The sequence below is a fragment of the Diplotaxodon limnothrissa genome, linkage group LG11, assembly GCF_057381915.1.
Source record: "Diplotaxodon limnothrissa isolate DT_005_m linkage group LG11, D_limnothrissa_male_GT1.1, whole genome shotgun sequence".
NCBI lineage: Eukaryota > Metazoa > Chordata > Actinopteri > Cichliformes > Cichlidae > Diplotaxodon > Diplotaxodon limnothrissa.
In genome coordinates this window covers 6,965,372-6,981,738 of record NC_140606.1, presented here as the reverse complement: position 1 = coordinate 6,981,738, position 16,367 = coordinate 6,965,372, and the positions used below count along the sequence as shown (strand labels likewise).

At 42.2% G+C, this 16,367-nt stretch overlaps 1 protein-coding gene across 2 annotated transcripts in view; it reads right to left on the bottom strand.

The window, feature by feature from the left end:
• Positions 1-16,367, bottom strand: part of ano10a (anoctamin 10a) — a 51,124-nt gene that overhangs the window by 2,677 nt on the left and 32,080 nt on the right. The window contains exons 14-15 of one of the 2 annotated variants that reach the window (XM_085364998.1): positions 15,263-15,379; positions 4,512-4,528 (exon numbers count right to left, since the gene is read on the bottom strand). In XM_085364998.1, the coding sequence (XP_085221124.1) occupies positions 4,512-4,528; positions 15,263-15,379 (134 nt within the window). The remainder of the gene's footprint in view (positions 1-4,511; positions 4,529-15,262; positions 15,380-16,367) is intronic. The other variant, XM_085364999.1, reaches the window with a different exon arrangement.

Here is a 16,367-nt window from a genome sequence, read left to right as displayed (position 1 = left end):
CACTGTTGTTAGTCAGATAAAGGTGCATTGCTTTCTCTGGGTAGTGGACGAGTTGCTGCGTCGAGGGCACTGTCATCGGCAGATTGACAGGCAGACTGGTTCAGCATGTCTACAGATATCTTAGCCCAAAGGTGAATCTGTTGATCTACATTCCTACCCTTCACCTACAGCAATGAGCTGGAGCTAATGCCTGGAAAAGTGAAACAGAAGTACTTCTACAGATAGAAGTGGCTGAGAAAGGGTGTCTGAGCTCATCCTCAGCAATGGGGCAAGAAGCTGAGTCATTCAATAAAAGCTCAGAATAGAGCTGCTACTCCTTCACATTAAAAAGGAGCCAATTACGGTGGTTCAGACATTTGACCAGCAAATCAAATCAAATCACTTTTTATTGTCACATCACATGTGCAGGCACACTGGCACAGCACATGCGAGTGAAATTCTTGTGTGCATGCCTCCTGGATGCCTTACATGTGATCTGAGAAGACCCTGGGGCAGACCCAGGATGTGCTAAAGGTCTGGGTGGGTGGATGGACTGTGAAATGTTCACACTGACAAGCAGGATGAATGATCAAAGCTAGAAAATGTACATATATGTATGAACACGTGGTCTCGAGTCAGCAAAGTAGTTCTTACAAAGTTCTACACAAACTGACAGACAAAGACGGTGATGCCGTGTCTACACTGAGGGCTAAAAACACTATTAGCACAGGTCCAGCTGATCACATTAAAGCAACGCTTTAGAGGCTGACAGCTACACTGACACAACTGTGTTTTGCCTTTTCAGACAATCTGCTTTTATGAAAAACACTTGGATATTCTGTTAAAAACAAAAAAAAATGAAACTAAGTTGATTCATTTATTTTGAAAAACAAAGATTTTTGAAAAATGGTTTTTCACACATTTTATATTCCTAAAACCACAGATTAACAATTCAAATGATAGTTTGTATCAAGATCCTGCCTTGATACAAACACAGCTCATTACGATGAAAATCTTAGATAAAGCATCATCTCTTGCTCACAGTGCTGTCTACAGACCTTCGCCTCTGAACCCAGAGCCACTGCTAGCCCTGCTAATAGTCCGAACACGTCATTATTCATCAGCGAGGACAGAAAGCAGGACTTTAAAAACCCACAGCACAAACTCACACACAAACACACACAGAGTTGTGTCTCCATGTGTTTGGAGGGCGTTACATTAGATATTTCACAGCGACTTATTTAAACCTTTACCATAATTAGTGCCCAGCCTTACTCTAACCTTACACTGACCCTAAACTCGGACTAGTTACATTACTGTGGAGTTTAACTGAAGCTACAACATGAGTAAAATAAACGCTAAAACAAGCTAGTCCACCTTCCACACCAGAGTCAACCCTCGCAACACACGTGACCACCAAAGACATTTTTGTTTGGGACCAAAGAACTCTGGGGACACCTCTAGATCAAACATCATACAGATGTAACACAGTGTGAGGTACTTGAGAGTACCTACCCTGAGGGAGGAGCAAAAAAAACCAACAACCCGCAAATACTCCCAAAACATGCACATATGCATTTGTGAATGAAGGTTGAAGTCTTTACACACACACTTATTAGCGTCGTGAGGGACGCTGTGAAAATGAATTGTGTGTGCATGTGACAAATGCTGCACTGCTAAGCTGCAATGTCTTGTCAAGGTCTGAGGTGTTGTTACAAAGTGTGTAGTATGAAGAGTGCACAGCTCTCTGTTGTGGACCGATTCTGCTGAGTGTTCATCCCTGACTGCTGACTCTGACTTAAAGGAGCTCAGGACCTTATTTAAAGCCCAGTCGCCCCGACCCCCGCAAAACTTCAATCAAACTAGGAGGCTCAAATCTGGGAACCCATCACTTTGTAATTAAGTAATTAAGTTTTTCAGGCAATGAGCAATTGTTCCTGGCTTCAGTGTCCCTAGCAGATACTCAGATCAAGACATCCTGTTCTATCAATCGCTCACCATTTAGGTCAGCGGTCCTCAACCCCCGGGCCACGGACCGGTACCGGTCCATGAGTCGTTTGGTACCGGGCCGCGAGAGTTGAGACTCGGGTGTGAAATGTATGGTTTTCAGGGTTTTTATCTTTTTTTTCGTTAACTCAGTTTTCCTGGGTCTTTTCACGTGTGTTATGAATAAATCTTCTTTTTTCGGTACCGGTACTAGTTTTATTTTGTTGTATTTATCCGCGACTCCTTAAAGGCCGGTCCGTGAAAATATTGTCGGGCACAAACCGGTCTGTGGCGCAAAAAAGGTTGGGGACCGCTGATTTAGGTAACCAGTTACTTTATAACAAATCTAATGAAAAGTCAAACTGCTGTCACACAGAAAAACCTGACAACCTATAAGAACTGAACCACCTTTCAATGATGTTTAATTAGTGCAGACACCCACAGACTGTCAGATTTCAGTAAAGTTAGATAACTGTAGGCCGTAATGCTACATGGACAGAGCAAATCAATCGAGCGTGGTTCGTGTAGACTGTGCGATGGCTTTGATACATGGCTGTTAGCCTTCAGCTAATTTCTTTGGCAGTCATGATAACAGCAGAGGACACCTTATACAAACAAGGCTTCTGCTGCTTTGACCACCATCGTACTGTTGCACTTGCATCAACCGGGATAATCAACACTTTAAACGGGCAGCTTGAACACTTGGATAAACCAACAAGTTCATGCCGTCACTAATGTGCAGTGCCGTGTTTAGAACAGAGCTACAGAAAAACACTCTACACGCAGCCCTGGAAAGTCAGACATGTATCCACTGGGATGGCATCGGTGTGACATGTATCTACCAGTTCTCTTCCTAATGACAGCAGGGTTAAACTATGGCAGGATCTTGTGCCGGCCTCTCAGTCTGCTGTGACTGATGTGTTCAGATGGTGGTGCAGAGCAAGGTGACATGTAGCTGAAGAAGTGCAGCCAAGAAAGCTGCTAATCCGTCTGATCAAGTATCTCCTGTGGGAATCTGAGATCCTTGCACGAGTTCTCCAAACGAGTCCATGCTGCATACACACTATGATACCCTCTATGTCTGAATGCATTTCACCCCACCACATTATTACTCTATAGAGTAGCATGAGGGAGAGAGCTTCATGTTCCGTTTTAGTCTAATCAAACACTTCTTTCCGATTTTCAAATTTAATGAACTTAAACCATAAATCCTAGAACTCTCTTATTGATCTGGTTCTTGAGTGAATTAGTCCAGCTGTCATGCTGGAAAAAACGTTTCACTAAGTGAGTTTAAAAAGCTCCGTGGCTCTCAGCCAGCTGTACCACACTAAAGGCAAACTGGCTCACAAACATTGAGCGTGCCAAAACCACTGGTGTATCACATCGACACATGAGGGGTCCTTCGGCAGTAGCACATGACACACTGAGTTATAGCAACAGTGTCACTTCCTACTCGTCATATATTGATGTCTTGTGGTGAAATAGCAACAACCTGAGTGTAAAAAAGCCAAACAAAGCAAAACCAGGTAAAAAAAAAACAACAAAAATAGGATGTACACATTCTCCTGACTTCTAAACAGAGACTCTGTGGATCTGTAAAACTCTCAGCATAAATATTCTTATGATTTTGCACCATAGAGTATATACAACTGTTGAAATTACACATCTGCCTGATTTTCTAAATGATTCCTTAATAAATGTGAAAAGCTTCAGAATGTTGTTGAACTTCTTCATAATTATTACAGAAAAAGAAGGATGTTTGTTCCATACGGTTATTACAGAATGATTTTACTCTTATGGTTCACTTGAGATGAAACTTCGGTTTACGCAGTTCATAATCTAAATTGGAGTTCTGCTACAGGAACATCAGAGGATAGATGTTACATGTGCATCAGATTTGTGTGCGACACAGTCTTGTAAAGAACCACTTCAGCTTTAGAGCTTCAGGTCAGAACTTCTGGTTCAGACTGAGAACAGGAATCAATGTCTGCTTGTTTTGTAATATGTAATTTCTCAGGTAGCTTCTTCTACCCAAGATGTCTTCATCATTGGCCTCCAACCTCCGACACAGCATGTCTGCCTACTTGAGTTACTACATTAATGTAGCAGCTTGCCTTAAGTCGCAGAAAACCATCTTCATTTAGCTCTCATTCTGTCTGAATGGCTGTCTTTCTGAGGACAGTCAGACTGATAGAAAGAAGGCTGACAAGGTAGGAGAAGCCTAGGATATACATTTCATATTTGAGGAGTCATTCATTCGCTCAGATGCTACGACGAGAATCTTCTTTCATGCTGACAGGTGAATCACCAGCATCTGTTTTCCACCTTGATTATGAGCATTAAGTGGTTCTCTTACTAAACTGTTAACTGTAGTATCACAGCATCACACATCTCCGCTTGTTAGATCACAAACTCACACCAAAAACATCTGTATTAGAACACACGGTGACTAGCCAACTTTATAAGTAATTAAATATCAACCAAGTGCTCGGCAGTGAAAACACAAAAGAGTCTCCGCAATCGCACACAGCCTGTGAGCTACTCACCCTCCGTGGAGCTGTCTCTGCAGAAGCAAGAGACCACAAATTAAAGCCAACATAACTGGTTAATAGGAGAGTGTGTACATGAAACAGACCAATTAAAGATGAATATTCAGTCAGGAAGCAAACATTAGCATGATGTGGTTATATATTCAATATATCTGTGGTAACAACTGATGAAATCTAATCTATTTACATAGTGAGTATGAATAATGAGCGGTTCTTTTTAAAGTTCTTCTGGTAAGACTGGCAAATGGTATGTAATGAGTCAGACCATAAAACAGCAATATATAGAGGAGCAGCAACATACTGAAGGGCAGCAAAGACCATATGAAAGAAATGATGATCATCAGAGAAGCACTCAGCTCTGTCAGTCCACATCAAACAAATAGCTGCGGCACACAGAAAGCCACTGCTTTACTGTGGAGCCGTATCAATACTATTAGCATAGGGCACACCATTTATCTTCAGTAAAGTGGTCTGAGACAGACATTGAGAGCTCGCCTTAATGCTAAGTGGGAAGCTCTGGAGCTGTACGTTGTTATGGAGATATACACAAGCTCCCTGCTCTTGTATACATCTGACACTTCACAATAGCTACTAAATACAAGCACATCATAATGCATGTTGAGTAAATAACTATATGAGAAATGTCATGCAAGTGGGGTTTCTATGCTTATCCACAGAGCTGTGTTCCTGAGATGACCATATTAGGAATATACAATCAAACTGGTAGAAATAAATAGCGATTAGAGAACTCTGAGATTTTTGCTCAAAGACATTACATACACATACACTGACCGTTAGAGCAGGGCGATATGGCCAAAAATATTTATCACGATATATATTTGAAAATTTGCGATAACGATATAACCGACGATATAATTGATGCGAGACAAAATACAACTCCACAACATTACTAGCGCAAAAAGAAAACCTTCCATTTATTTTCACTTAAACAAGAAGCTGGTTTTTATGTACATTAAAGCTTTATAAAAATGTAACAGTGCAAATGCAAATTCCTTGCTGAAAGTTTAACCAAAAGGCATTTCCAGTAGAAATGGGCTGACATATCCTGAGCATAACCATGTATAATATCCACTGAAGTTAAAAAGAGGTGCTTTGCAACATTAAACTGCAGTGTGCAGTACGCATTTTTCGGACCATAAGGTGCACGGGATTATAAGGCACATTAAGCGAAACAAAGCAGTCAGATAAATCAAACTTTATTAAACTCATTCTTCTTGCTTCCTCCACTTCTGTACCATTGATTCATTAATGTTGAATTCTCTGGCAGCTGCTCTATTCCCATGTTGTTGCAGTATATTAATGACTAACCTCGTATTGTGGATGGATTATCTCAGTTGTTCTCCTGACTGAAGTCACCAAACCAGTTCCACATCACGGAAGTTGCACCATTTTTACAAACCAATTCTGGTTCATCTGTTTCACTCAACAATCGGCCATGTGCGTATGAAAACAAAGGCACTGCGCATGCGCGTTTTACTCCCATTCTATCGCGATATTTCATTTTCCTATCGTTGCTTAACATTATACCGGTATTACCGTGAACGGTATAATATGGCCCAGCCCTACTGACCGTGTTATTCAAAGCCATTTCTACCACACTTAATTAGGTATACCTTGCTAGTACCAGCTTGGACGCCGTTCAGAACAGTCTTAATTTTTAGTGGTAGCTTGAAGCATTCACCACATAATTTGGTCTATATTGACATGACACTATTATGCAGTTGCTGCCGATTTGTCAGCTGAACATTCAACCACAATTTAAAGGTATTCTACTGAATTGTGATCTGGTGACTGTGGCGGCCATCTGCGTGCAGTCAACTGTTTGAGATGATGTGAGCGATGTGATACGACAAGTTATCCTGGTACAAGAAAGATTAGTACACTGTGGTCATAAAGGGATGAGCATGGTCAGCAACAATACTCAGGTAGGTTGTGGCATTTAAGCAATGCTCTATTGGTAGTAAGGGGCCCAAAGTGTGCCAACAAAATATCACTTACCAAAAATGCATTATCACCCAGAGAAATGTTGCTCACCGGATATTCTCTTTTTTGGACCATTCTCTACAAACCCTACAGATGGTTATGTGGGAAATCCCAGTAGATCAGCAGTTTCTGAAATACTCAGACCACCCAGTCTTGTACCAATAACCATGCTGTATTTAAAGTCACATTCAGTACTTGGTATGAACTTCAGCAGGTCATCTTGACCATGCCTGCATGCCTAAATGTACTGAGTTGTTCCTGTTGGATGTTTGCGCGTTGGTGGTTAGCAAGACTGGAGTGACCATTAGCCTCCTCCGGTACGACTCCTTGGATGACTTCCAAGCTGTATACCAGGAGTGAGCAAGTCATTGACTTACTGATTCACTTCACCACAATCCTCATTCGGACTGGACTGAAGGAGTGGATCTACCAGAAAGCGGAATAGCAGACATACAGGACAGCTACAAGTACCTAAGTATCCCACAGGTCAACAGGAACCATGATAAAGATGCCCGAAGGTCGAAGATTGAAGCCACTGATGTCAAGACATGAAAACTCCTCACAAGCACCAAATCCAGAGAGGCAGGAATCTAGCACCAGCCAACACATAGTAGCAGGATGTAAGATGCAAGCTGGGAAGTGTGGACCAAGCAATGTACAGCAACATCTGTGAAATGCATTAGAAGTCCTCAATTCTGGGGGGCGCTCGTGTGCAGCTATGGAGTAGACGTGTTTTCTGTGCTCTCCGTGCCTTCTCACTCATAAAGTTGCACTTTAAGTTTATTTCTAGCTGGGTAATTTTAAAATCTGTTTCGCGGACTGTCGGAGCCAATCTTTTGTCATCATGCCGAAGAAAGATGAGAGCCAGAGGGATACGTCCAAGGCGAGCCAGTCGGCGGCAGGTAATGATGCCATATTAGCGGCTATCGCTAACCATGGAGCTGAGCTTTCCAAAATAACCTCGCTCGTGGACGGGTTGAAGAAGTCGGTTGAGGGCCGTCTCGATGCAATTGATGCAACGCTAACTTCTCTCCAGAAGAAATATCATGAGTCTGAGCGCCGGTTTGAAGACCTTGATGAAGCTATGTCCGCTAACGATAGCCGATTAGCAGCGCTGGAAGCATCGTGCAAAGAGCTACAGGTGGTTAACACTCTCCTCAAAGCTGAAGTCAACGATCTGGAGGGGCGCTCTCGCCGACTCAATGTGAGGATTGCGGGAGTTAAGGAAGGGGATGAGAAAGGCAGCCCTACCGACTTCGTTGCTAACCTACTTCCAGAACTTTTGGGTCGTGAGAACTTCAGCAGGCCGATAAAAATAGACCGAGCCCACCGTAGCCTGAGACCGAAGCCACAGCCCAATGAACGGCCACGTGTCATCATCGCTAAAGTCCACAACGACCGTGATGTGTTTGACATACTACGACTCAGCAGGCAAAGGTCTCCTTTGCTGTACCGCGGAGACAGAGTTTCCATTTTTCCTGATTACACTGCGGAGGTCTCGGCGCAGCGGCAGGCCTTTGGTGGTGTGAGGAAGCGGCTGATCGACGCCGGTGCTAAGTGCTCTCTTCGCTTTCCCGCAAAGCTCCATGTCGAATATAACAACACATCGAAGACTTTTATGTCGCCGGAGGAAGCTGCACGGTTTGCTGACTCCATTGGCTCTGCAAATGAATAATAATTCACAAGTGACTTACTAATTTCACGACATGTTTACATATTCGCGCATTTTCTGCAGTAATGTTCTCTACCCAGCTATGTTGAATGTTTTGATCCAACATCTTTGTCCTCAGCTGATCAATGCGCAATATAAAGGTTTTTTTGGTTTGCATACTGTGATTTACATACTGTAGAGTTCATCTCTTTCCCGCACTGAAACGGTGTACAGTGCCTATTTTGCCTATTGGGTTTTGCCTCTACAGTATTTGTGTTACGTTGTGATATTGGGAATATGCACATGTTTCTGTATGCTCTGTCTCATTTCTGCATATTTGCAGTTTTGTTGCAACGGTTAAAGTTTTATATCCATCTAGATATTTGAGTTGGATCTTTCGTACTTGGTGCACAATTTTGTTTTTCATGTTTGTTAAATAGATTATATGTGGGGCGCACGGGGCTCCACGGTATTTTCTTTGAGTATTAGTGTTCAGTCAGGCTGGCCCTGGTTCCCGGCTGCCTCCCTGTTGGATATTGGGGGTGTTCCGCTATCTTTTTTTCTGCGGTTTGTGGGGTGGGTGGGGGTGGGAGGGGGGGGGGGGGGGGGGTCTACTTGTTTCTAAATATGTGTCGTTTTTGTTTTTTGATGTAAGTGCCAGCTCTTTATTTGTCAAACCTCAAAGCCTTCATTTTGTCCTTCCACATCGTCGTACACCATCCACTCACTTAAGATGGGGATGAGCCACATCACTTTTACAACCTGGAATTGTCGGGGTATGGGCAAAGCTCTTAAACGTGGTAAAGTATTTTCGCATTTAAAATCTCTGTCTTCTGATATAATTTTTTTACAGGAGACCCATATCCAACCTTCAGAGCAGAGGCGATTAAGATCGGTATGGGTGTCACAGGTGTACCAGTCCGCCTTTTCTTCCAGGGCGAGAGGGGTTGCCATTCTTGTTCGCAGAACTATTCCTTTTATATTCAAAACTCAGATATGTGATCCAGGTGGGAGGTTCATACTTGTTACAGGTACAGTCAACTCCACCCCTGTAGTCCTCTTGAACATCTATGCCCCTAATTTTGACAACCCTGACTTCTTTAGTAAAATATTCAATCTTGTCTCACAATACAATGACCATAATATCATTATCGGTGGTGATTTTAATTGTTATTTCGATCCATTGTTGGATAGGTCTTCTGCGTCCCTGGCCCCAACCTTGAGAGCTGTTTCTGTACTCAATACTCTTACTAAATCTTTGGACTTGGTTGACATTTGGAGGCACCAGCATCCGTTAGAAAAGCAATACTCTTTCTTCTCCCCTGTCCATGGCAGCTTCAGTAGAATTGACTATTTTCTTATTGATTCCAGGCTTATTTCGAAAGTGGTTAGTTCCACTTATCACAGTATTTTAGTTTCGGACCACGCACCTCTCTCAACGGTAATTGACTTCAACCTATATACCCCCCAATACAATTGGAAATTTAACCCCTCTTTATATCTAAATGACTCTTTTACGGTTTACCTATCTACTAAAATCGCAGAATTTTTACAATTTAATGATAATGGTGTAGTTTCAGACTCTGTTTTGTGGGAGTCCTTTAAAGTCGTTATTAGAGGCCATATTATTGCTTATCAAGCTTCTCAGAAGAGGGACAAACTCAGGCTGCGTACTAATATTGAGGCAGAGCTGTCTGTGTTGGAGGAGAAGTATCGCGATACCGGGGCTGCTGACACACTTAATACCATTCTCAAATTGAAATATGACTACAACCACATGTTGGGGGAGCAGGTCATGAATTGTATTCGTCGATTAAAACAGAAGCATTTTGAGCTTGGTGAAAAGGCTGACAAGGTGCTTTCCAGACAGCTGAAGGGCATTCAAGCTGAAAGGGCGATACACAGAATTCTCTCTGCAACTGGCCAGTTGCTGTCCGATCACAAGCAGATAAATGACAGATTTCGCAGTTTTTATTGTCAGTTATACACATCTAGTACTACGGCCACAGTTGCTGAAATCACTAATTTTCTTAATGCTTTAGACATCCCGACTCTTCCTGAGGCTGCACGGGGCTTACTCGATGCAGACTTTACGCTGGAGGAAATTAGAAATGCAATCTGCTCCTTTCCTAATGGAAAAGCATGTGGTCCGGACGGTTTCGGGATAGAGCTTTATAAGACACATATTGACGTTATCGCTCCCCTGCTACTTCGGATGGTAAATTGCGCAGTGTTAAACGGCTCATTCCCTCATTCTTTCTACGATGCCCATATATGTCTCCTCCTGAAAAAAGACAGAGACGAAACTAATGTTTCTTCCTATCGTCCCCTAAGTCTTCTCAACTCAGACCAAAAGATAATTGCTAAAGTCCTAACCAACCGGTTAAATAAGCACATAGGCTCTATAATTCATCCTGACCAATTGGGTTTTATCCCCAATAGATTCTCTTTTTCTAATACTAGATGTCTCTTAAATGCGATGTACTCAACGACACTGCCCAATTCTGCGGTGATTTCACTCGATGCCCAGCAGGCTTTCGACCAAGTGGAATGGAGTTATTTGTTTGCTACTCTTGAAAAATTTGGTTTTGGGTCGAATTTTTTGAATATGATTAAGTTGCTTTACGCTTGCCCTCGTTCCTCGGTCCTTACCAACCATGAGAGGTCGCTCCCGTTCCTCTTACACCGTGGGACAAGGCAGGGTTGTTGCCTCTCTCCAATGCTTTTTGCTTTAGCTCTTGAGCCGTTGGCCATTGCCATCAGAGCCAATTCCCATATCTCTGGTATAAATTGTGGCACGTCAGAGTACACCATCGGTCTGTATGCAGATGATATCATATTGGCTCTTTCAGATTTAAAGATCTCCCTTCCTCCACTTCTTAAGCTGATTGACAGCTTTGGCCACCTATCAGGGTTCACCATAAATTGGAAGAAGTCTGTTCTTATGCCGCTGTCGTCTGGTCTGGGCCCTGATTTCCTGTCTAGTTTGCCCTTTAAGGTCTCCCAGGATTACTTTTCATACCTGGGTATTAACATCCCTAGGAACTCAAAACTCCTCTTCAGGCTTAATTATTCGGTTCTAACTGATGAGCTCAAGTGTATGATAGATAGGTGGAAACTTCTCCCACTTTCAATGATTGGCCGTATCAATATAATCAAAATGGTTGTGCTCCCTAAATTCATGTACCTATTCCAGAACGTTCCTATTTTTCTCAGGTCTTCCTTTTTCAAAGCGTTGGATGCCATTATCATGCCTTTCGTTTGGGCCTACAAGCCCCCCCGCATCTCGAAGTCTCACTTGCAAAAGCCCTCGGACGAGGGTGGTCTGGGCCTTCCAGTTTTCAGACATTATTACTGGGCCTGTAATGCCAGAGCCTGGGTCTTCTGGAATCTGCCTATAGTTGGTGATGCTGTGGGATGCAGGTCCAGCCCTAAATGGCTCGAATTGGAGCTTAGCACTGCTATCGAGCACACTGGAGCATCCTTGCCAGCTATCTTATTTTCAAAATCGGTTATTAAAAGTGCATGTGATGACTTTATTCTTTGCAACTCCGTAAAAATATTGAATCAAATTAAGAGAATCTTGAACCTCCCGGTAGTGTCAACTTTTGCCCCGATCTGCCACAATCCTAGCTTTACGCCTAGTACAATGGATGCTGCTTTCAAACAATGGCCTGTCAAAGGGTTAATTGCTATAAAGGATCTTTATATCGACAATCATTTTGCCTCTTTTGCTCAGCTTCAGACAAAGTACAATCTCCCTACAAGTCATTTTTTTCGGTACTTACAAATTAGGAATTATGTCAAGCAAGCATTCTCAAATTTAGATACCATCCCCATACAGCATGTCTTTTACAATATGATGAACGAACCTCCCACCTCAAAACACTTAATTTCTCGGCTTGTCAACCTTTTTTCTTCGGCAGCCCCCTCTTGCCATATTAAAGAGGCTTGGACAAGGGACACTGGTTTGGTTATCTCTGACGATCTATGGGCTGAAGTGTTAAGTCGGATAAAACTATGCTCTGTTAACGCCCGGCTTCAGTTAATTCAATTTAAGGTTGTCCATAGACTGCACTATTCCAAAACCAAATTGAACAAGATTTTTCCTAACGTTTCCCCCAAATGTGATAAATGTAAACTTGTGGACGGTACTCTTGGGCATCTTTTTTGGTCCTGTTCTACGCTTACAGCCTTTTGGACTAGTATTTTTAGTTTCTATAGCACTGTTTATGATAGGCAACTGTATCCTGACTGTCTTATGGTGATCCTGGGCTGCTCCGGCGACTCCTTGGCACTTCCCTTTGCTGTTCAACAGGCCCTCATGTTTGGTATGGTGATTGCCAAACGTTTGATTCTGGGGGAGTGGAAATCTGCCTCCCCTCCCTGCTTCAAGAGGTGGCTCGAGGAGATGGTCTCCTGTCTATACCTGGAAGAAATTCGGTTCTCTACGTCTGATTCCATGGAGAAGTTCAGGAAGATATGGGGGCCCTTTATAGACCACATTAAGAAGGACAGTCCACGCCCTGGGTCCTGACCACATTGTTTTAACTGCTTTCATTCTGAGCTGTTGCCCATAACTGTTTTTGCATGATTGTTATCAGCTCCTCCTAGCGATCTTTGGATTTGATCTTGTGGATTGGACTCACTAGATTGTGAGTTGTTTGACATGTATACCACTTGCTTTGTTTGCTTCTCTGCTGTTTTTAATAAGTGCTGGCCTTGTACCCTGTTGTGTGGTTTGTTGCTCTGTTTTTTTTGTTTGTTTGTTTGTTTTTTTTGGTTGTTATTGTCTTTATTGTCTGTGTTCTTCTGTCCTGCTGTTTGTGAATGTGTAAAAAATTTTTGAAACTTGCATAAATAAATACATTAAAAAAAAGAAGTCCTCAATTCTCGATGAGAGACACGACCAAAGGTGGTTGAGAAGAACAAGGTTAATGTCCAGTGGGACAGACAAGCAGTTGCTGGCCAACCAATCAGACATAATGGTGGTTGACAAGGTACATAAGACTGCAGTTGTGTTTAGATGTGGCAAACTCAGTGGACAGTAACATGAGGAAGAAGAAACACGAGGAAATAGGCCGTGGAATAGTAATGGGGCTAAAGGAACAAATGAACCAAATGTGGAAGGTAAAGTCCAAAGTGGGTTGAGTGGCAATAAGAGATTACATAAGAGGTCTCTGTCCAGAATGCAGAGTGCAGTCCTGGGAATAGCTAAGATACTGTGCAGAACCCTCAAACTTCCAGGCCTTATTAGGGATACTCTGATATTTGGATTGGATATAAATCTGACACTGATCCAAAAGGCTGGATCGAATATCAGTGACAATGAGTCGATGCACAGTGCAAAGAAAGAAATCCTGCTCTGTGTTATTCTGGGTTTACTTATTCACACAACAGCAGCAGCTAGCAGTAGATCAAATGTAGGATGAAGGAAGCTAAGCACAGAATTTGAGCAGTCTGACCATCTTCAAGTGATGTAAAAAATGTTTGCAAACCTCCAGACAGAAGCTGTTGGTATAGTAGTATATGCATTATGTGTGAAATATCTTCAAAGTGAGCCTGCAGGACTGGAAAGATCTGATAAAGATGTTTGTTTACTTTCACTCTCCTTATACCCACGGCAAAGGTAGTTTATCAGATCAGAACTCGGAAAAAGGTTGGATCGGTCCATTAGGGATGGACTGAGCCAACTGACAACAACAACAACTTTACTTTATGTATTGGTAAAATCAAGTTCAGATCACATCTTGTTCTCAGATGGGAAACTGTTCTTTGTGTTTCTTGCTGACACCATTTACTACAAACAGAGTCCTCTGGTGATGAGGACTCCTCCCACTAAGCAAAGTGAAAAGAAAATGCCGTGTGGCTCGTGGTACCCCTCAGCTTCATAGTTGATACACCTACGGTATCAAATTGAAAATCCTATATCATTTCGTTCTCAAATTATCATGTTCATAAACTTTGGTGTTCATGTTGCCTGCCAGCCTGGCAGGGTTATGACCAGAGATGAGCAGTAATGCATTACCGTAATCCGATTACTTTTTTCAAGTAACGAGTAGAGTAAGGGATTACATTTCAAAAAAGGTAATTCGATTACTGTTACTTTCCCGTGAGCATGCTGCGTTACTGCGTTACTAAAACCGTGATTTTTTTGTGTCTCATGACAATGACGTAAGCGAGTGCGACGTTCGTGGCAACAGCTGTGTGCAGATCAAAAACGGTTAATATATCGAGTGCGGCAGAGAGTTTGAGCGTGCAGCGTTTAAAGTGTGGAAGTACTGACCTTACTTTGAGTTTGATTCTGTAAAAAGTGACAAAAACATTAGTGTCCGCTGTTCACTGTGTGGGAAGAAAACTTCTTTTTACAGCGAAAAAACCCCTAAACGTCCGCGCAAGCACCGAGTATGCTGCCACGGGAATGTGAAATTCACAGAGAAACTGCCGGATCCTTCCACTGACATGATGGCTGCGACACACCTGCACCAGGGCAAACCTCCGCCTGCCCCACTCCTGCTAAACAGGTGAAAATAGAGCAACAGGACTGCTGAGCCTTTGATTTTATTTATTTTCTGCTGTGTTTTACGTGCAAGAGTGAGTGTAAACACAAAAAACTATTTTATTTTTTTTTTTTTATGCTGGAATGTGCAGAATGTTTGTTTAAATGTTAAACAAATTTCTTCCAGTCAGGGAATGTTGCATATAATTTCATTTTTGCTTGATGCATAAAGTTAAAAGATTAAAACTAATAAAACAAGTTTTAAAAAGAGACTTTTCCATTTGATTACATTTTATATGATGGATTATTCAGAAAAAGTAGAATTGGGCTGAAAGATCTATTGCTTTATTACCTATTCAGGTTGTAAATCATGTTTTTAAAAAGTAACTAAGTAACTAATTACTCTCAAAAATAAGTAATCGGTAAAGTTAAAGGATTACTTTTGGGGGGAAGCTTTTTTCAAGTAACTTGACCAACGCTGGTTATGACATTGCCCCATCAGCCTTTTATTGTTGTCAACCAATGTCAGAGGACAGGTAGCAACTTGCTGAGTGGTAACAAAGTAAAGAAAGTAAGAGCAGAGTCAGACTTTACCTTCTTCTTGAGGGCCTCCAATGATTCAAACTCCAGACGGGCCAGTTTGTCCTGGATGTGTTTGGGAACATCTTGGATGAGGAAGGTCAGAATGAACTTGAAGCCCAGCAGTACATGCTGAAATCACAGACAGACAATCACATCATAGGGATTAAGAAGTTCAGGGTCAGCGTTTTATTTACATCCTTTTAGTTCCGAACAGAGGAAGGAGAGCATGCTTTGAAAGATACATCAACATAACCTGATTACAGTTTTTAAAGATTGGTGTCCTTCACGGGACACACTTTTTTAAAATGACAGAGGACAGAAGAGGAGAAGGGGAGTGACTGAGTGGACCGTCAGAGTGAGACAGACAGCCCCGGTACGTGTCCTTGAAGCTGAATGAGAATGAAAAAAAACCCAGCACAGGCAGCTTTGACTCTGCCTTCTAACAATGACTCTGAAAGGAAACAGTAACCGTCGACACGTTCCCGTTTGGAACAGATCTGACAGCTAGAATGCCAAAATTCTGCAAGGAAGATGATTCAAGGAAAGCTAACAAGACAAAAATTTTATTTTGAGTACAAAAAATCGCGTCTGTGTCTATATGACATGATTTAGAGTAACTTTTGATGAATATATCCATGGGCCATAATATCAAACTTTCGTGCTACCCAAACATTTTGAGCAGAAAAAAAATTAAAAACATATTTCATGTGCATTGCATATTAGGATACATACAGACCCAACACCCAGAACACTTTGTGCTTGTAAAAGTCTTAACTGGGTCCACAGATCTCAGTTTCTCTCTGTCAGACCTCGAGTAATCAAATACAGCAAACTGCACACTTCTGAATCAGCAGAATATGCGTTTTCCCATAAAGATGATGAAACACACACACACACACGCCAGTCCATCTGGAGCACGGCCAGCCGCCATCAGCTTCTTTGATTCAGCACCCTTTTCCTCATCACAGTAATGGACTTATGCTACAGTAGATGGAACAAAAAAAAGAGCAGATAACAAGGTGCACTGCTCCACAGGAATGGCTTTCAGGGTTATCAAACCAAGTGATTTGAGTAAGACAATGGAATTACATATATTCCCACGCTAACACTAGCTTTC